Source organism: Photinus pyralis, unplaced genomic scaffold (assembly GCF_008802855.1).
Source record: "Photinus pyralis isolate 1611_PpyrPB1 unplaced genomic scaffold, Ppyr1.3 Ppyr1.4_LG9, whole genome shotgun sequence".
In the NCBI taxonomy this organism is placed as follows: domain Eukaryota; kingdom Metazoa; phylum Arthropoda; class Insecta; order Coleoptera; family Lampyridae; genus Photinus; species Photinus pyralis.
Window position 1 is genome coordinate 12,496,051 of NW_022170878.1, and position 16,795 is coordinate 12,512,845.

General features: G+C 40.4%; 4 protein-coding genes across 6 annotated transcripts; 1 reads left to right on the forward strand and 3 right to left on the reverse strand.

The window, feature by feature from the left end:
* Window positions 1-1,218: 1,218 nt before the first annotated feature.
* Window positions 1,219-3,786, reverse strand: LOC116180111 (odorant receptor 82a-like). Of its 2 annotated transcripts, XR_004147075.1 has the most exons (7): window positions 3,241-3,786; window positions 2,701-3,182; window positions 2,564-2,657; window positions 2,414-2,515; window positions 2,201-2,362; window positions 1,893-2,147; window positions 1,219-1,778 (listed from the first exon to the last, which is right to left on the reverse strand). XR_004147075.1 is itself a non-coding variant. In XM_031499949.1 (6 exons), exons 1-6 carry the CDS (start codon window positions 3,481-3,483, stop codon window positions 2,076-2,078), a joined length of 1,155 nt encoding a protein of 384 aa, XP_031355809.1. In that variant the 5' UTR covers window positions 3,484-3,786; the 3' UTR covers window positions 1,219-2,075. The 2 variants fall into 2 exon arrangements, 1 of the variants encoding a protein (XP_031355809.1); XM_031499949.1 differs by having other exon boundaries at window positions 1,219-2,147.
* Window positions 3,787-5,227: 1,441 nt separating this feature from the next.
* LOC116180114 (UDP-N-acetylglucosamine transferase subunit ALG14 homolog) lies at window positions 5,228-6,307 on the reverse strand. Of its 2 annotated transcripts, XM_031499953.1 has the most exons (3): window positions 6,171-6,307; window positions 5,944-6,119; window positions 5,228-5,899 (listed from the first exon to the last, which is right to left on the reverse strand). In XM_031499953.1, the coding sequence occupies exons 2-3, from the start codon at window positions 5,948-5,950 to the stop codon at window positions 5,262-5,264; spliced, it is 645 nt and encodes a 214-aa protein (XP_031355813.1). In that variant the 5' UTR covers window positions 5,951-6,119; window positions 6,171-6,307; the 3' UTR covers window positions 5,228-5,261. The 2 variants fall into 2 exon arrangements, with proteins under 2 accessions (XP_031355813.1, XP_031355814.1); XM_031499954.1 differs by lacking the exon at window positions 6,171-6,307 and having other exon boundaries at window positions 5,944-6,140.
* LOC116180112 (WD repeat-containing protein CG11141) lies at window positions 6,166-12,458 on the forward strand. Its single transcript, XM_031499951.1, has 9 exons — window positions 6,166-6,223; window positions 6,278-6,503; window positions 6,552-6,836; window positions 6,890-7,050; window positions 8,473-8,608; window positions 8,654-8,859; window positions 8,909-9,003; window positions 9,811-10,506; window positions 12,167-12,458. Exons 2-9 carry the CDS (start codon window positions 6,306-6,308, stop codon window positions 12,271-12,273), a joined length of 1,884 nt encoding a protein of 627 aa, XP_031355811.1. The 5' UTR covers window positions 6,166-6,223; window positions 6,278-6,305; the 3' UTR covers window positions 12,274-12,458.
* On the reverse strand, window positions 12,403-16,785 carry LOC116180113 (26S proteasome regulatory subunit 10B). The gene is made up of 5 exons (XM_031499952.1): window positions 16,644-16,785; window positions 16,477-16,596; window positions 15,923-16,432; window positions 13,147-13,462; window positions 12,403-12,607 (listed from the first exon to the last, which is right to left on the reverse strand). Exons 1-5 carry the CDS (start codon window positions 16,735-16,737, stop codon window positions 12,469-12,471), a joined length of 1,179 nt encoding a protein of 392 aa, XP_031355812.1. The 5' UTR covers window positions 16,738-16,785; the 3' UTR covers window positions 12,403-12,468.
* Window positions 16,786-16,795: the final 10 nt, after the last annotated feature.

Genomic DNA, 16,795 nt, shown 5'->3' on the forward strand with positions numbered 1-16,795 from the left:
GTGATTACGAGACAAATAACAAACAATGCTTTAAGCTACACCTTTTAAAACATAAAGTCTCCAAAGATTTTAATTGTGCTAATTGTGATTATGGAACAAATAATAAACAGTATCTTAAACAGCACGTTTTAAAACATACGGAGTCTAAAGATTTCAAATGTGCTAATTGTGATTACGAGACAAACAACACGCAATACTTTAAACGACATCTTTTAAATCATACCGATTCTAGAGATTTTAGATGTGCTCATTGTGATTACCAAACAAATGATAAATACTGCTTTAAACGACACATTTTAAAACATACCGATTCTAAAGAGTTTAAGTGTGCCCATTGTGATTACCAAACAAATGATAAATACAACTTTAAACGACACTACTTATGTCATAATGATTCTAAAGAATTTAAATGTGCTCATTGTGATTATCAAACAAATGATAAATACTCCTTTAAACGACACCTTTTAAAACATACTGATTCTAAAGACTTGAAATGTACTAATTGTGATTACCAAACAAATAATAAATACCACTTTAAACGACACCATTTATGTCATAGTGATTCTAAAGATTTAAAATGTGCTCATTGTGATTACCAAACGCATTATAAACACTCCTTTAAACGACACCTTTTAAAACATACCGATTCTAAAGATTTTAAATGTACTTACTGTGATTACCAGACAAATGACAAACAATGCTTTAAACTACACGTCTTAAAACATGACGTGTCTAAAAATTTTAATTGTGCTAATTGTAATTATGGAACAAATAATAAACGATGTCTTAAACAGCATCTTTTAAACCATACAGCTTCTAAAGATTTCAAATGTGCTAATTGCGATTACGAGACAAATAACAAACGATACTTTCAACGACATCAATTAAAACATGTGGATTCTAAAGATTTCAAATGTGCCAATTGTGATTACAAGACGAATATCAAATACCACTTTAAAAACCACCTTTTAAAACATAGTAATTCTAAAGATTTTAAATGTGCTAAATGTAAATTTGAGACAAATTACAAAAAGAACTTTAAACGACACCTTTTAAAACATACGGATTCTAAAGATTTTAAATGCACTACTTGTGATTACAAGACAAATAACAAACACTACTTAAAACGACACTTTTTAAGACATCAATTTTAAAGGTTTTAAATGTCGAATATGAGACAAATAACAAATACAACTTTTCCACCCATGTTGGATTGGAATCATTTAAAGTTAGATTTATGTTCAATATACTTAGTTAAGATATTAATAAGATAATAATTATGCATTAAGTACAAGATTGTTAACTTTTAAATTATACACTTAAAGTAGTGAGAAAAGCGGTGAACGCCCAATAAAGGAAACAAAATTAAAAACACCAGCACAACCACCAACAATGTTTCAAATAGCAGAGGAAGACGTAAATGGAGGCTTTTTTGGTGGTGGACGTCCGAATGCTACCACGTCAGTTGTTTTCTGGAAAAGCACAAGTTGCATTTGCTCCCCCAGACCCAGCGATGCTTCTACAACGTTTATCCATCAAAACCCTTGTATGGAATATCTCTCAGGAAAAGAACCTTTAACCCTACAAGCTAATCATAAGCATGCTCATTACTTTAAACTTTTTCGGGGAACGTAGCTCTGGGGGGTATAGAATACTCCCCACCTGCACAGGAAGAATGGACCTTTTCCCGAAACTCAGTGGACGATATTCGTTGCTTTTTGTTTAGGTGCGCGTTGTGTATGACAATCGACAGTCGGTCTTGCTCATTGTAAAGTTTTCTAAAAGAAGCTTAGTTGAGATTTATTATGTTTTTTCAGAAATTTTGTTTAACGTGTTTCAGAATAAACTTTTGCCATTGTCAATCAATTAATTGTGTGTATTTTTATACAAACCCATTGTGCAGCCCGGATAAAGTTTTCATGTAGTGTCCAGCCCACCGCGTTACTGATTCTAAACCTGTGAAATCGTTCTACCAAAGTGAAATAGATATGCATTTATATTTGGACACATTGTCAACAAATAACAGACGCGCTATATGCTATAATCTACAAGACAAAGTTTTTGAAAGTATCCAATCAGATCGCCGCCTTTTGCTTTTCCAACATGGCGTTTAATAACGTATACACGGAGAAGGCGAACTTCAAGGTCTAGCAGAAAATACGTTTTTAAGAGCTAGCCCTCAGACGCATCGTCGCGTTACCTTCATAAAGTTGGTTAAGGTCAAATTACCAAATCCCCCCGCTGACACTGTGACAACCTTTTGGCATCTGACCATCATAAACGCGACGGCTTTCATTGTGGGAATGTCCGTTTCGCACAGATGCCATCCGTTCAAGTAGACCGCGTCCGATAGTTCCAAGGCCTGAAAAATTGGCGTTCTTGTAACAGACCACGAGTTCGTGAGGGCGTATACGTGTATTGATAGTTCGTTGCCGACGTAGCAGTAAAGCAACAATAGGCAGAGATGACCAGTGACGTCCGTAAACGCGCTCACCACCAGCTCCGGTATCGCCGTCTAAAAGAGTTACGTCACTCGGCAACAATGTGCAATGACGTCACCTACCGCAATAAACATACTCAGGCAGAGCGCTCCAGTTAAAATTATCGATTGCAGCAGAATGAAGAAGGAGAAGATGCTGTTGAGTTCCTGGCACACCCTGGAAAACTGTTTCAAAACAACATCCCAGATACTATACCTACTCGATCAAGTGCTGGTGTTGTCGAACAAACTTCGCCACGAACAACATCTTGTCGGGCGCTGCCTCAAACTTGTTTAACATTCGAACGCGCAACAACTTAAATTGCGCTATGCAATTGTGCAGCAGACAGGCGAAAAATATGTCGGTGGTGCATATATGCACCGCGACTTCGAATATGAAAAAGCTTTGCCAACAGTAAAAAATGCCGAAGTACAGGGGATTATCGTTGATCGAGTACGGCAAAGAGGTGAACATTGGCACGTTCCCCGACATGATCGTCGTCGAAATGTACTGCATTCCGCATATCAGGGCGGATGCAATGTAAAAGGCGCAAAATATAAACAGCCGCTTTGACTCTTTCCTTAACTCCAAATCGACGTCGGGTCCCTCCACGTCCGATGCGTCAAACTCGTGGAAAACGGCGTTTAGGACTTTTAACAGGCGACGTTTTTGGTAGAGATTAAATATTCTTCTGATTGTAGTCTGAAATGATGAAGTTAATCGAGGAACCGCTCATGTAAAGTCGATGAACGTTACCCACCTCCAGCATAAGAGAAAGTTTACTGAGTGCAATACAAGCGTCGCTTAAGCCGACATCATCCCGCATTATATAATAAATATTTCCGTAGATAAATAAGAAATAACTCATCAACACGAAACAGTTGAAAGTGATCGTGAAACAGTTGGTATCTTCGGGCCATGCTGATACGGTCTGTGCCAGCACTTTTGTTGGCAACATCAACCACTTAACGCCGTCACGTACAACATGTAGGGGAACCTTCATGCTTTACAGCTTGTGAGACAATGCGACTGATAGCCGACGTCCCTTGAAGAGGCTCGCAAGGAGATAATTACCACCTAATTAGATACCTACCGATAATTGTATAATTACAAAGAAAATATGTAGGGCTCCCACGTTTTACTTTTAATTGTTCTTATATTGATTGGCTTTGGCCTTTTGCGCAATTTACTGTAATTTGAAATAGTCCAGTGTAATTCAAAATTTATTTGGCGATGGTATGTTCGCTCCCGATCACGATAAGAGGTCGAGGAGGAGGGCTATGGTTGGTAGAAATTAATTCCTTTCGTTGAGACCTTTCATTAGAGTACCATGAAGGATAAAACTAGTTCCACTCCCCCCACTGCCCCTCCTCCCCGTACTTTGATAAGAGGAGAGAAAGAAGGGCAGTCGTTGGTAGAAAACGGTTCCTTTTGTTGAGACCTTTAATTAGAGTACAATGAGAGATAACATTAATTTTAACCCCCTCCCCCTCGCCCGCCCCTCAGGCCCCGTCGCTTACTGATCTGGAAAAAGAGTCGCACGGGAAAGTTGTAGTTTGTACAAACCAATTTATTTCGATGAAACCTTTCATTAGAATACCATGAAGTGTAGAAAATGTGTTTATCCCCCCCCCCATTTTCTAAAGTTTAACTTGACATCACTAAAGACATGCGCATGTAAAATCTGAGACCAATTGGTTGTCGTATGTAGAAGTTATGCACGTTTTTACTTTCAAAAACAGCATCACAGGAAATAATTCGTGGGGGGGGGGGCTTCTTGACAGCGAAATTTGATTGGCCGTCTGGCACACCTTCAAGGTGCAGGCTACCTGCTGCAAAAAAAATCCAGGACTCTAGAACTATTCCCCTAGAAGTAGTTCGAAACAGCAGAAGTGGCGGACGGACGGATGGACAAAACCTAAACTAGGCGAAAATTTCGAAAAGTGCTCATGATCAAAAATTGACGCTTAAAGCAAGAAATGTGAATTCCGAAATTCAAGTTTCAAAAATAAAGGCTCGAAGGTATCAAGCTTGAATTTTAAGAGGAAACTTGCACCCCGAGACGCTTAAAATTGACGCTTGAAGCAAGAAATGTGAATGTGAAAAAGGTACGAAGCTTATATGCCTTTCCTAGGTTTATTGTGTACTATATAAACAAGTTGAATTGTGTTTAGTCGCAGTCTTAACATCGATGTCGAAGTGATAAATAATGAATTGTCAATCTATTTAAGAACCATTATAAGTATAGTTTATCATTAATAGTCTTTGTTTCTGTGAACATAATTCATACATACACAAATAAATCATGTAATTAAATGTACGTTACAATATCTTGAAACAGCTCTCCTAATGAATCATTGTCAAATGAAAAGATCCTTCCACAATATGGCCTCAAAAGTAGACCCACATTTCAGAGGTCGAAAGGGGGAAGAAACAACTCAGGTTTCTTAGAGGGATGAAGATGCCCCCAGAAGATTTCCTCAAGGATATTGACATCCTGAGGAATGTGAGACTAGAGGGTACAATAGGTCTTAGGTCGTGGCACAGTTTTCTGATAGGGGACCACCTCTCAGAATAATAATATAATGCCTTCATTACTATATCCCCCTCTACCCCCCCCCCCCCATCTTTGGACATGGGGAGGGGGTGGATAAGTCACATCACATACATACATAACTCCATTAAAATAAATATCCCAAAGTCGCAAATGTGGCTTCAAATCCACTTGCCCCCCCCCCCCACACTTTATCTACAACTGATGACCTAAATTAACGACTATAATTACAGCAGCTGTCCCACATAATCGGCCCGCCTACATCTACTTTTAAGCAAAGGCCACTGCACGAGTATATGATCGGCCAAATAGAACAGAATTCTACCGCTCAGAGAAAAGGTCTTGGTTCGGCAGAAGCTCTCGACGAAAACGATTTTCGTATCGCACACGAACGCCGCCTTGAGCACGAACGCCACGACGCAGAGAGGAACGCAGGTGCCCGGACCATTGCAGAGCAACAGATCGGGCCGTATCCTCGCGAGTATCGGAACGCTGTACAGCGTCGAGTACGCGGTCGTAACGACCGACGTAAAGTAGGATTGACCGACGGATCGACTTCTCGGTATCGCGACTATGCGATGGTCGCGAGAGGTTTCGAGCGATTGTACTTTGCCTAGACTGGTCGTGTCGCTGTTCGCAAGGATGTAATGGCGCGGCGTGTACCTCTCGGTGTCCAACTGTTTCACCAGCTCGAGCATTTCGGTTGTGTGGCCCCCGGAACCGATACATATTACGGTTTTTGCAGGTAGTCTACGTTTTGCCGACGGAAATGTTGCCGATGAAGTGGTTACTTTGTGTACGAGATAAAAGAAGCGCAAACATATTAGAGAGAGGCACAAAATCATCAGTTCGAGCCATAATGAATCTACAAATTTAATGTTAAAAATGTTTCTCAATTTGAATGTTTACCTTCCATTGTCGGTTGAGGTTATGTGCAAAAATCTAGTTTGGCAGAGGGCAGCATAGATTTTTGTGTGTGTACAGGATGGCCCTAAATACTTTTAACTGTAGACAATGTAAACAACAATAAACTTGTAGGTTTTCTTTGGATTCTTAAGTTTATTCGAGTTTTGGATTCTTCTCTCCTGTACATAAATATATTTTACCATGAATAAACAATGATTTTACGTTCTTACCTTGAAATCGAGGCAACACTGCATATCCTTTCCCTTTGTTTTGACGTATAAAAGTAGGGTTATAAACGCATTATTTATATAAAATTTCTCGATCTTGCCTCTTTTAGCAAAAGATGAGAGACAGACGTTGAAAAAATGATTCTAAGAGAGTGGGCCCCCCTTGCCGATTTATTCAATCGCTTGCCATCGAAAGCACAAAGTGGCATATTTACCTACGACATTAAGCTAACATGTGTCGACGTTCTAACAGACTTCATAGCTTTGGGCACAAATTTCGGTCTCGTTTACTGGTACAATCGTAGAACGAAGGACTTGCAAAAGTTACGATGCGAGGTAACGGCGTACGACACGATACCGAAGATTTAACGATCCGACTTTCAGAACACGAGCATTCCCGTCACGACACTCAAGGTAATATCGACAGTCGACTACATGGTCGCTTGCGGTAACCAAGACGGGAGTATAAGCATTTTCCAAGTACCTAAGTCGCATCACGAATCCTTACCCGAGAACTTACGCCCGAAGAATAAGCAAATCGAAAGGTACACAGTCTCAGATCTGCACAGCGCGCCGATTACGGCGTTGCAATGGACGAAAAACGGCATGAAGCTGTTTTCCGGCGACAAGCTCGGCCATATCGTGCTGACCGAGATAGATTTTTACATGGTGGGTGAGTGTTAGATGAGGAAATGTTTTCGTCACGGCTCCCCCGCTTGCAGCATTTATGTAAGTCGATCGAAATTTTAAACGAGTCGTACGAGGTCGTGCAGCTTAGCTATCATCATCAAAACTTGCTGGTGTCGACGATGTACCGATCGATCGTGTGCAAGAAGGAGAACAAGTGGAAGGTGTCCCAGGTTGGGAAAAAGGATAGGAAAGCGTAAGTCATATGATAAAATGCAAGGGATACGAGGTTGTTGAATTCGTAAGCGTAAGTATTTATCGATCTAAGGCAGGTCCCCCTTACGTTAGTTGTAGACAACGCTCTGAACTGAAGCACAGTAGGGAAGGAATGTTAAATAAAACACTGAAATTGTGAAAAGTTTGTAATTATCGTTATTATTATGATTGTAAAAGCTCGGAAATTTAAGTCCAAAATAAATTACATTGCAAAAATAAACTTTGAAAATGGTAGTTCACCGAATAAAAATAGAAATAGGCTGGGAAAAAAAGGACGTACCAATAAAAAAACCAGCCGTGAAATTAATATCAAATTGTGTTGTAAAATTAATTGTTTGTAATGATGTGAATGCGTAACATAAATTTATAACATCACAAAAAGAAGCAGGTAAACTTCAAGAGGTAATATTTAGGTTAAAAACAAGTTTTGGGAATTACGGGTCAGGTAAGCCGGTACCAAGATTCTAAGAAAGGGTAAAATACACAGCATGTGACTCAAATTTGGTGCAATAAAGTCATTTTGTTAAAAGCAAGATAGAAAATTACATGGCCTTGTAGGCAAATTTAACTAAAAACAAGATATGTGGAAATTATTGAATCGCCACTCATTTATCGCACATAGATTCTAAACTGAAGAGCTTTGATTCGCGAAATCTCGCGCCCGCAAGATAGGTAGCGTCGCCCCTCGTTCGGGGTTTCGAGCCTACAGTTGAATGTCGAAGACAATCACGGGATTAGGTGTCGTAACTCAATTTGATTAGTTTTTTACCATCCCCGTGACTGCTTCATTCGCGGAGAAAATTGTTAGTTACAAACAACAAGTTGGTACATACATCAAACGAATCGGTAATTTCCACATATTAAAATAAAATGGTTAAGACTATATATGAATGTTACTTCACGGACAAAACCAAGTAATCAACATCAATAAACATAAATTGAGCAAGCATTACACCAAAAACGTAAACAATTACAAACAATAGCATAACGGTATTTAATATGTCATTCTGCATTGCGGTTAAATGAAGTAAATTTCAAAATCAAAGATTGAAACACACAAAAAATATGAAATGCGGCATACAAGACACAAGGTGAACGAATACACAGAATATAACGGAACGAAGTATTTATTACTTCGGCGTTGAAAGTGGAACTGACCTGAATCATAATTCGATTTGCTTATACAGCAAATCCCCCTCTTTCTCGATAGTTGTTGAACGCTTCCGGACACTTCCGAGCCTTTCTAGAATTTTCTCTAACAAACACGTCATAGTTCACGTTTATGTCTATGGAATGTTCGTTACAATATGGTTAAAGACACTCACGGTTACGAGGACTATACAGTATGTTTGCAAAAATACATTTTCATCATAGTATTTTGTTTTAATTGCGCATATTACAGACTAGGTAACTTTGGTGGAATATTTCACCAGAATAGTTTACGTTCAAACGACGTCGTGTTGTACTGCACCAGGCCCGGTTTACGCATATGGGTATCGGACATCGAAGGCTGCGTGCAACAGACGTTACTATTTAAGGTATTTTGCTAAACCGCCTTGAGTTACTATAGTAATTGACCATAGGACATACTAAACCAAAGGAGTTCGGAGGCGCAACTCATAAATCCCGTCTCGAAAAGCCTTAGAAAACTACTACCTCAAAAGGAGGCGTCTTTCGGAGTCGTTCTTCCCTTCCAAGATCACCTATTGGTCACTTACAATAATGACGTTGTGTACGTGCTCAATCCGAAAGAGCTCACGGTTGACGCAATGATTAGCAACCTGCGAGGGTAAGCTCCCGATTGTCTGTCCTATCCGCGTTCTTTATGTCAATTTTAGCGTATTGGGCGTCGCAGTGTGTAAAGACGAAATTTTTATCCTCGAAGGCGAACGGAGCTTAATTCGGATATCCGAAAATCCGGAGCCGATCTATGGTGAGTACCCCTTTTTATTAGCTACCTAGCGGGAGCGACGTTTTAGATCATTTTAACCAACTTTTAAAGAATAAAAATTTTTTCCGTCTATGTACCGGGTGACCCAATAAGACTGTTCCTCGGCCATATCTCGGGAACCGTTCGTCGTATGACTTAGGGATAAAAAAATTATTGGGTAAATCGGTCATGAAGAATCGCTGGAAAATATTTTCAAGTTCTAAAAATGACCACCAGAGGGCCATTGGATCACCCGGTGCGTACGTATGTTGGCAATTTTCCGAGAAAACGGTTGGACGGATACGGCATACGGAACAGGAAAATAACGGGTCGGATTTTTGAAAAAAATTTTGGACAACGGGAATCGAACTTTTTTTTTTCAAATTGCCACTTAACATTTTTATTACGTTATTCGAAAGACCTTATTTTTCTGTGTACAACCTACAAAAATTGTGCCAGGTTTTATTACAAAAAAACTGAGAAAAAAAATGTCAAAAGTTAAAAAACTAAACATTTATTTTTCGCCGACACGGTTACTATGATTTCATTAAAATTTTGCGAATGTACCGGGTGACCCAATAAGACTGTTCCTCGACCATATCTCGAGAACCGTTCGTCATATGACTTAGGGGTAAAAAAAATTATTGGGTAAATCGGTCACGAAGAATCCTTGGAAAATATTTTCAAGTTCTAAAAATAACCAGCAGAGGGCGTAACTGCCATCTTAAAATTTAAAATTGCATTTTCTTTTAATTTCGCATGACTGGCACATTTTTTCCTTGCGCGTACTTAGATAGAGGACCATTTCAGATATGACTCCTCCCATTCCGACGGCTTCCAATTTTCGCCCGATTTCGACCTCGATAAAAGACCTAACGCATAAAATACAAACGAGCAGCATAATTTCGGCGATTCCGCCTTTCATCGAAATGACGTTCGGCGGCGATCTCAACATTCACACGGACTCGACGTCGGTGATAAACGCGGAGGAGGCGACCGAATCGCCACGAAGACGGCCGAAGCCGAACGAGAGCTACAAAAAGTTGCAGATCTACGACAAGATCTCGAATCAGAATTTCGACGACGACATCCTGTACAAGACGAGACGGCCGAAGAAGGCGCAGAGCGTCGCGAGCTGGAGCTCGAACAGTTCCGACGAGCACGACGGCGGTCACGTCTCGAAGCCGACGATCATGACCGAGAGTACGGTGAACATCTTGCCCGACCTTCGCAGTCCGGAGAGCATCAAGAACGACATCGAGAGCAAGGAGAAGCTGCTCGCCGACGTGCTGTGCTTCGGCACGGTCGAAATGTCCGCCGAGCCCGAGAACGTGCAACTGGAAATCTCGACGAAATCGTGTAGCTCGAACGAATCGTCTAACGCGTCATTTAAGAGCGAATCGTACGATAATCGCATCGTGACGCCTGTCGCAACGAATTCAGAAGTCGGATACGGTCCACCTTTACCATCTAGTAATTATACGTCAGTCGAGGCCGGCGTTCCGGGTAAGTTCTCAGTTTTATATAGTTCATTGTTAGCAACTCCCCACCCACTCCCACCATTCCGGGGTGGGGCTACGTCGTATTGAAAACAAGGCAATATTCAAAGAGTTATGTAACAGCCCAGGAGCACAAAAAGAGAGGGTGGTGGGAGTAACCCAAACCGACACCCACAAAAATACAAACACAAAGGTGCCGTCAAGGCCAAATAGAGGACGTTAAAAAAGGCCTTGGTGGGAGAAGTAAACAACTGAAAATTGCACCAGTGGTACCAAAAGTGCCCCGACCAGAAGTAAAAGTAAAAAGCTGGCAAACTTGATTGCAACAACTGATCTCATAGTGAGGAATACCCCCTCCCTCCCTCCGGTGCTACATTGTCCCTTAAGAGCCGTCTACCTCACCATTGTCATCACAGTTTTCGAGACACCATCGAACGTCTAGAACACCCCCCAGCATATGAACTATGAGTGGTATCATAGTGAGCTTATAATGTGCGAGGAGGTGTTTCTGTTCCTAATACTACACCTGTTATTTGTCGACAAACTTTTGTAAATTGTTTCCTGCTACTAGGAGAACATAATGCACGAAGAGGTCTTTTTCTATCACTTTGAGATTTATTTCAAAGCTTTATTTTGATTTAAATATTTTCCAATTCTGTATCAGGAGCATATAATGCACGAAGAGGTCTTTTTCTATCACATTGAGAATTATTTCAAAGCTTTATTTCGATTTAAATATTTTCCAATTCTGTATCAGGAGCATATAATGCACGAAGAGGTCTTTTTAGGAGCATATAATGCACGAAGAGGTCTTTTTCTATCACATTGAGAATTATTTCAAAGCTTTATTTCGATTTAAATATTTTCCAATTCTGTATCAGGAGCATATAATGTGCGAGGAGGTGTTTCTGTAACTAATACTACACCTGTTATTTGTCGACAAACTTATGTAAATTATTTCCTTCTACTAGGAGAACATAATGCACGAAGAGGTCTTTTTCTATCACTTTGAGAATTATTTCAAGGCTTTATTTCGATTTAAATATTTTCCAATTCTGTAATCAGGAGCATATAATGTGCGAGGAGGTGTTTCTGTTTAAATAAATAAAAAGCCTTCATCTGAAGGATCAAAATCCCAATATGCCGATGAATTGGAAAAATCTGAAAATCGCAAAGAATCATACAAATATAGAATCCGAAGTCCTAAGACAGAAAAGATTGTGAAAAACCAGAGGAGATTCAAGGCACAGGAAAATTCGAATAATCGGAAGACTTGGAAAACTAAACATTCCTAGGGATTTATAGAAAATTAAAAATAATTGGATTAGATTAAATTATGATCCTTTTTTTCTTTAATATTTAAAAAAGTTCATATATTACTGGAGCGTATATAGAGAAACCATCGCAATTGACCCGAAATCAATTGGCAACAACCCTATCAATCCCAGTCCCAAGTGCAGCTTCTGTCTTGCTTCCACTTGTGACAGCGCTCACTTATGGAAACTGACAGTGAAAATAATAATAATAAAAATTTAAATTCTGGAGGTGTTTTTCTAATTTTGACAGAAACATGGATTTCCATAAGAAAGCGCCCTCTCACAAGAGCATTGAAGAACTATTTTTTCTGTCAATTAACAGTACATGTGTCATTTTATGAATGATTTCAGCCTGCGTAAAAATTCCAAACGACTGGCAATTGCAGAATGTTTCCACAAAACAAGAAAGAAAAATCACAGAGTCGTCGATTTCGGATTCGGATTGGGAAATAATCTAAAATTACAGCCGCATCACTCTCGGGCGAAAGTAGATTTTACTTTTGTAATTCCATTCAGGCGATTTTTTATTGTGATATTTTATCAAATATTTTTGCAATTATTTTGACTACAAGTTATACACACACACATCTCTGTTAATCTTTATTATTTATATTTTAAATTAAATAGAAAAAAAAAAGTATTATAAGTCGCTACTATACCGGCTTATAATCTAACTTGCTTTCTAACTTCTTGTTGTCCGCAACCTTTCGCACTGCCTTCATGAAATCCTCCTGGACGACGTACTCTCTTTCGGCGCGTATCGCAAACAGTCCCGCCTCCGTGCAGACATTTCTGTAATTCAATGCAGAATGTTCACCACATTTCCAATTACAAGGAAATGCGGACCACCACTTGCTGAGATCAGAGGGTACAGGGTGTCCCTTTAATAAATGTCACAGGCCATATTCTATGAAACCGTTATTTGTACAGCTTGGAGAAAAAGATTTTGTTAACATACCAAGAGAAATCGGCGGTTTCTATGTTTGCCGCGAGAGGGCGTACGGTTGTTAAGTAGAAAAAATGATTTTTTTTTCCTAAAATACGCCCAACAAATATGCATAATGGCAATCTTGTATGAATTTTGGACCATTTTCTTATAAAAAATGAAGGGTGGGTACAATTAATAAAGGTGGGTAACTTCGGTTTAGGTTTTCATGAATAAGTATAGTTTTTTTAGTAAATGTGATGCGTGGTAGAGGGCGCGATTTGACATTAACTTTGCAAGTTTTTTTGAAACTATATTAATAGGACACCCTGTACATTTTTGCATTATTGCAAACTTCACGCGGGGCGGGCATATGAGGATGATGATGGTAAAAAGGGTCACAAACCTCAAGTCCGCTCCATTGAACGAATCCGAAAGCTTGACGACCGCCTCGTAGTCGATATCGCCGTGCTTCGCTATGGGACCGGCGTGAATTTTCAGGATCTCCAAGCGCGCCTGTTCGTTCGGCAGCGGTATCTCGATCTTACGATCGAGCCGACCGGGACGTAGGAGTGCCGGATCGAGCGTGTCGGGCCTATTCGTCGCCATTATCATCTTCACTTGGCCCAGCGAATCGAAGCCGTCCATCTGGTTCAGCAGTTCCATTAGCGTTCGCTGAATTTCGCGATCCGCCGACGTACCCTCGGAGAATCGGCGACCACCTGGAGTAGTTTTAGTAATGAAACGACGGCTCATACGACAAGGAAGGGGGGGGGGGCGTAAATATGAAATTAGGCCACTACAAATTAGTAGCCGAATCAAAAATTTTTCGCAATTCGAGTTTTTTTTCAATATTACAAGAGCGCCACACTTTTAAGGGGATAAGTGGGCCAATTTTTCTCTAGAGGTAAAATATCCAAAAGTGGGGGGGGGGGCAAAGTTTTTGTGTTAAGGGAGTGAATATACATGGGGTGACAATTTTTTGTGAACTATTCCCTGAGAATATCAAAATATTCTCAAGGGGGAACATTTTTTCAGAACAGAATTGTAAGGAATATTCCAGGACCACAATTGCCTTGGAGGCGTTTTCTTCGAATGGGAATATTACGAGAGGAAGAATTTGTTTGAAGGGGTGGGATATTCCGAGGAGGGAATTTTTCGAGACAGGAAAAGAAAAGGTTATACACTTGGTTTTTTTGAGGCCGGAAAAAAAAATTGTCTCAGATCGATCGGGAAAAAACATTTTCTTATAGAATTTGGCCCGTAGAATCCATAATTTCAAACAGTTTGAAGATTGGACTACTAGATCAAAAGTTACAGCCCTTTGAATTTTTTTTCGACAATTGTATTTAGTCCATAACTTTTGATTGAGAGATCTAATCGAAAAAATACGAATTGATTTGGATTCTACGCACCAAAATTAATAAGAAAAAGTGTTTTCCAGAGAAATTTTGGAGTAGTAGTGGAGTAGTAAACAAGGTAATCCGGGAGTGCAATTTTAAAAAATGTAAACCGTGAATTTTCCTTATATAGGTCCAATTTCCGAATATTCTCAGAACAGAAAAGTGAAATTGTCCTTCGACGCGCTTTTTTTGTAAAAATATTCTGAGGGTTGAAGCTTTGGTGTGAATATTCTCACAGAATATTTCGCGGGCGACAATTTTTATTTATTTACTGCAGAAGTGCAATTATCTATCCATGGAGGCGCTTTCTTCGGGTCGGAATATTCTAAGGGGGAGAATTTTCGGGGAGCCATTATGCTTGAGGTGGATATTCCGAAAGCGAATTTTTCGAGACTGAAAATTTTCTTTGGATTTGGCGATTTCTTAGGGTGGGAGCATTTCTAGGGCTAGCGTTTGTGGTAAATATGCTCAAGGGAAGAGAATATTTTCTAGACTAAAATTTTCAATGATTTGTTTCACCCGGAATGGATATTCCGAGAGTTAATTTTTCGTGCAATACATTTCGGGGGGTGACGATTTTTGTGAACATAAAAGTGAAGGTATTTCTTTTGTGTGAGGATATTCTGAGGGCGAGGGATCGCGGAAAAATTGTAGGGAATATTCCAGAACCCCAATTTCCTTGGAAGCGTTTTCTTCAGGTGGGAATATTCAGAAGGGGAATTTTTCGAAACATAATCCAGTGTGACGATTTTTGAATTTTCCTTACTGTGAAATGGACAGATTTTTCTTGGAAACATTTTCTAAGCAGCGAAAATTGTGAGGGCGGTAGTTCCGGGTTGGATATTCTAATATAGGGATGGTTTTTATGAGGAATATTCGGAGGGCAACAATTTATAATTATTAAATATTAAAACAAGTGAAATATTCTGAAGGAAGAATTTTTACGGAGCGGTCATACCTGGGATAGAATGCTCTCAGGTGAGAATTTTTTCGGGGCAGATAGCGATTGTATTTGGAGTGGATATTCCGAAAGCAAAATTTTCGTGGAATATATTTTGAGGGCGACAGTTTTTGTGAACGCAAAACATGAATTTTTCCTTAGGGAAAACAGCGAATTTGCGGGTCGAATCTTCCCGAAGAAAGAGGGACCATTTTTGTAAAGAATATTGCGATTTGCGGAACTCAAACTTACAGTGAAATTTTCGTTGGAGGCGTTTTCTTTAGATCAAAATATTCTCGGAAACAGAGAGGGGGTTTTTGTAGGGAACATTTCGCGGGCGACAATTTTTTCCAGGTCGGAATATTCCAAGGGGGAGAATTTTCAGGAAGCCATTATTTTCCAAGGATTATATTTCGAATCTGAACATTTTCTTTGGAAGCAAATATTTTGAGGGCAAAATTGGAGTGAAATATTTTGAGGGCAAAATTGGAGTGAATATTCTTAGAGGGGGAGGGGCAGATTTGAAGGGGACGACTATACCCGATGTGGATATTCCAAGAGAATTTTTCTACAGATATTTCGCAAGTGACAGTTGTTAGGAACGCAAAATGTAAAATTTTCCTTGAACGCGCATATTTTCAAGGACACCAAGATGGAAGGGGCGGAAGTAAATATTTTAGGGAATAGGTCGTTTTTAATGGGAATATTGCGAGCGCGACAATTTCTTGCAAAGTTAAACGTGAAATTGTCTTGGTGGGGGGGGGGGGGGTATTATAACCCCCCCCCCCCCATTTTTTGGGGGTAAATTTTGAGATACAAGGAACATAGGTCCTACATACCAATAGCATCGATTTCATCCATGAATATAATGCACGGCTGATGATCCTTGGCGTAGTTGAACATCTCGCGGATGAGGCGCGCCGATTCGCCTATGTACTTATCGACGATGGCGCTCGATACCACCTTGAGAAAATTCGCATCGAGTTGTGACGCGACGGCTCGTGCCAGTAGCGTTTTACCGGTACCCGGCGGACCGTACAACAGGCAACCTTTCGGCGGCGTGATCCCGACGCGTTGGAACAACTCCGGATTGAGCAGCGGCAATTCGATGACCTCTCTCAGCTCCCTGATTTGTTCGGATAGACCGCCGATGGCCGAGTAGGTGACATCGCCGGGATCCTCGTGGCTCATGTTGTAGACGAGGGGGTCGACCTCTCTCGGTAGGTATCGCATAATCGTGAGCGTGGTCATGTCGAGCGCGACTCGCGTGCCCGCCTTTAGTTTGGCCTTGTCGAGTTGACGACGGCATCCTACGACGTACCGTGGCCCGTTCGTCGCTTTGACAATGACTGAAACGCAGACGTTAACTCGTGAAACAAAGAAAGGACGTTACATTTCTCCTCGGTTAGCTGCTTCAGAACCTCCCCGACGATCTGCCCCACGCTTTGTAGGGCCTTCAGGTCGTTCTCCGACTTATCGTACTGCTTGGTGAGGTCCTTCAGTTGCTCTCTCACTAAAATCGTAGCTGTACAAAGATGTAAGTGCCCCGACAGTTCTTACTCTCTTTCAGTCGAGATTCAACCTCCTTGTGCTCCATCAGCTTCTTGCGGTAATCCTGAAGGATTTTCTCACGGTCTTGCTCGCCCGTCGTCATTTTTACTTTTGAACAATCAACACCAAATCAAAAAACGGAGCGACACAGCAAAATTGGA

Coding starts and splice junctions, on each gene's coding strand:
- LOC116180111 (XM_031499949.1), bottom strand. CDS start 3,483: ATGAAGGTTCCCCTACATGTTGTACGTGACGGCGTTAAGTGGTTGATG. Junction 3,183..3,240: donor AACTTTCTCTTATGCTGGAG/GTGGGTAACGTT, acceptor TCATCATTTCAG/ACTACAATCAGAAGAATATT. Junction 2,658..2,700: donor CAACACCAGCACTTGATCGA/GTAGGTATAGTA, acceptor ACAGTTTTCCAG/GGTGTGCCAGGAACTCAACA.
- LOC116180112 (XM_031499951.1), top strand. CDS start 6,306: ATGATTCTAAGAGAGTGGGCCCCCCTTGCCGATTTATTCAATCGCTTG. Junction 6,837..6,889: donor CCGAGATAGATTTTTACATG/GTGGGTGAGTGT, acceptor CCCCGCTTGCAG/CATTTATGTAAGTCGATCGA. Junction 7,051..8,472: donor GGGAAAAAGGATAGGAAAGC/GTAAGTCATATG, acceptor CGCATATTACAG/ACTAGGTAACTTTGGTGGAA.
- LOC116180113 (XM_031499952.1), bottom strand. CDS start 16,737: ATGACGACGGGCGAGCAAGACCGTGAGAAAATCCTTCAGGATTACCGC. Junction 16,433..16,476: donor GCAGCTAACCGAGGAGAAAT/GTAACGTCCTTT, acceptor TCTGCGTTTCAG/TCATTGTCAAAGCGACGAAC. Junction 13,463..15,922: donor GGATGAAATCGATGCTATTG/GTATGTAGGACC, acceptor AAACTACTCCAG/GTGGTCGCCGATTCTCCGAG.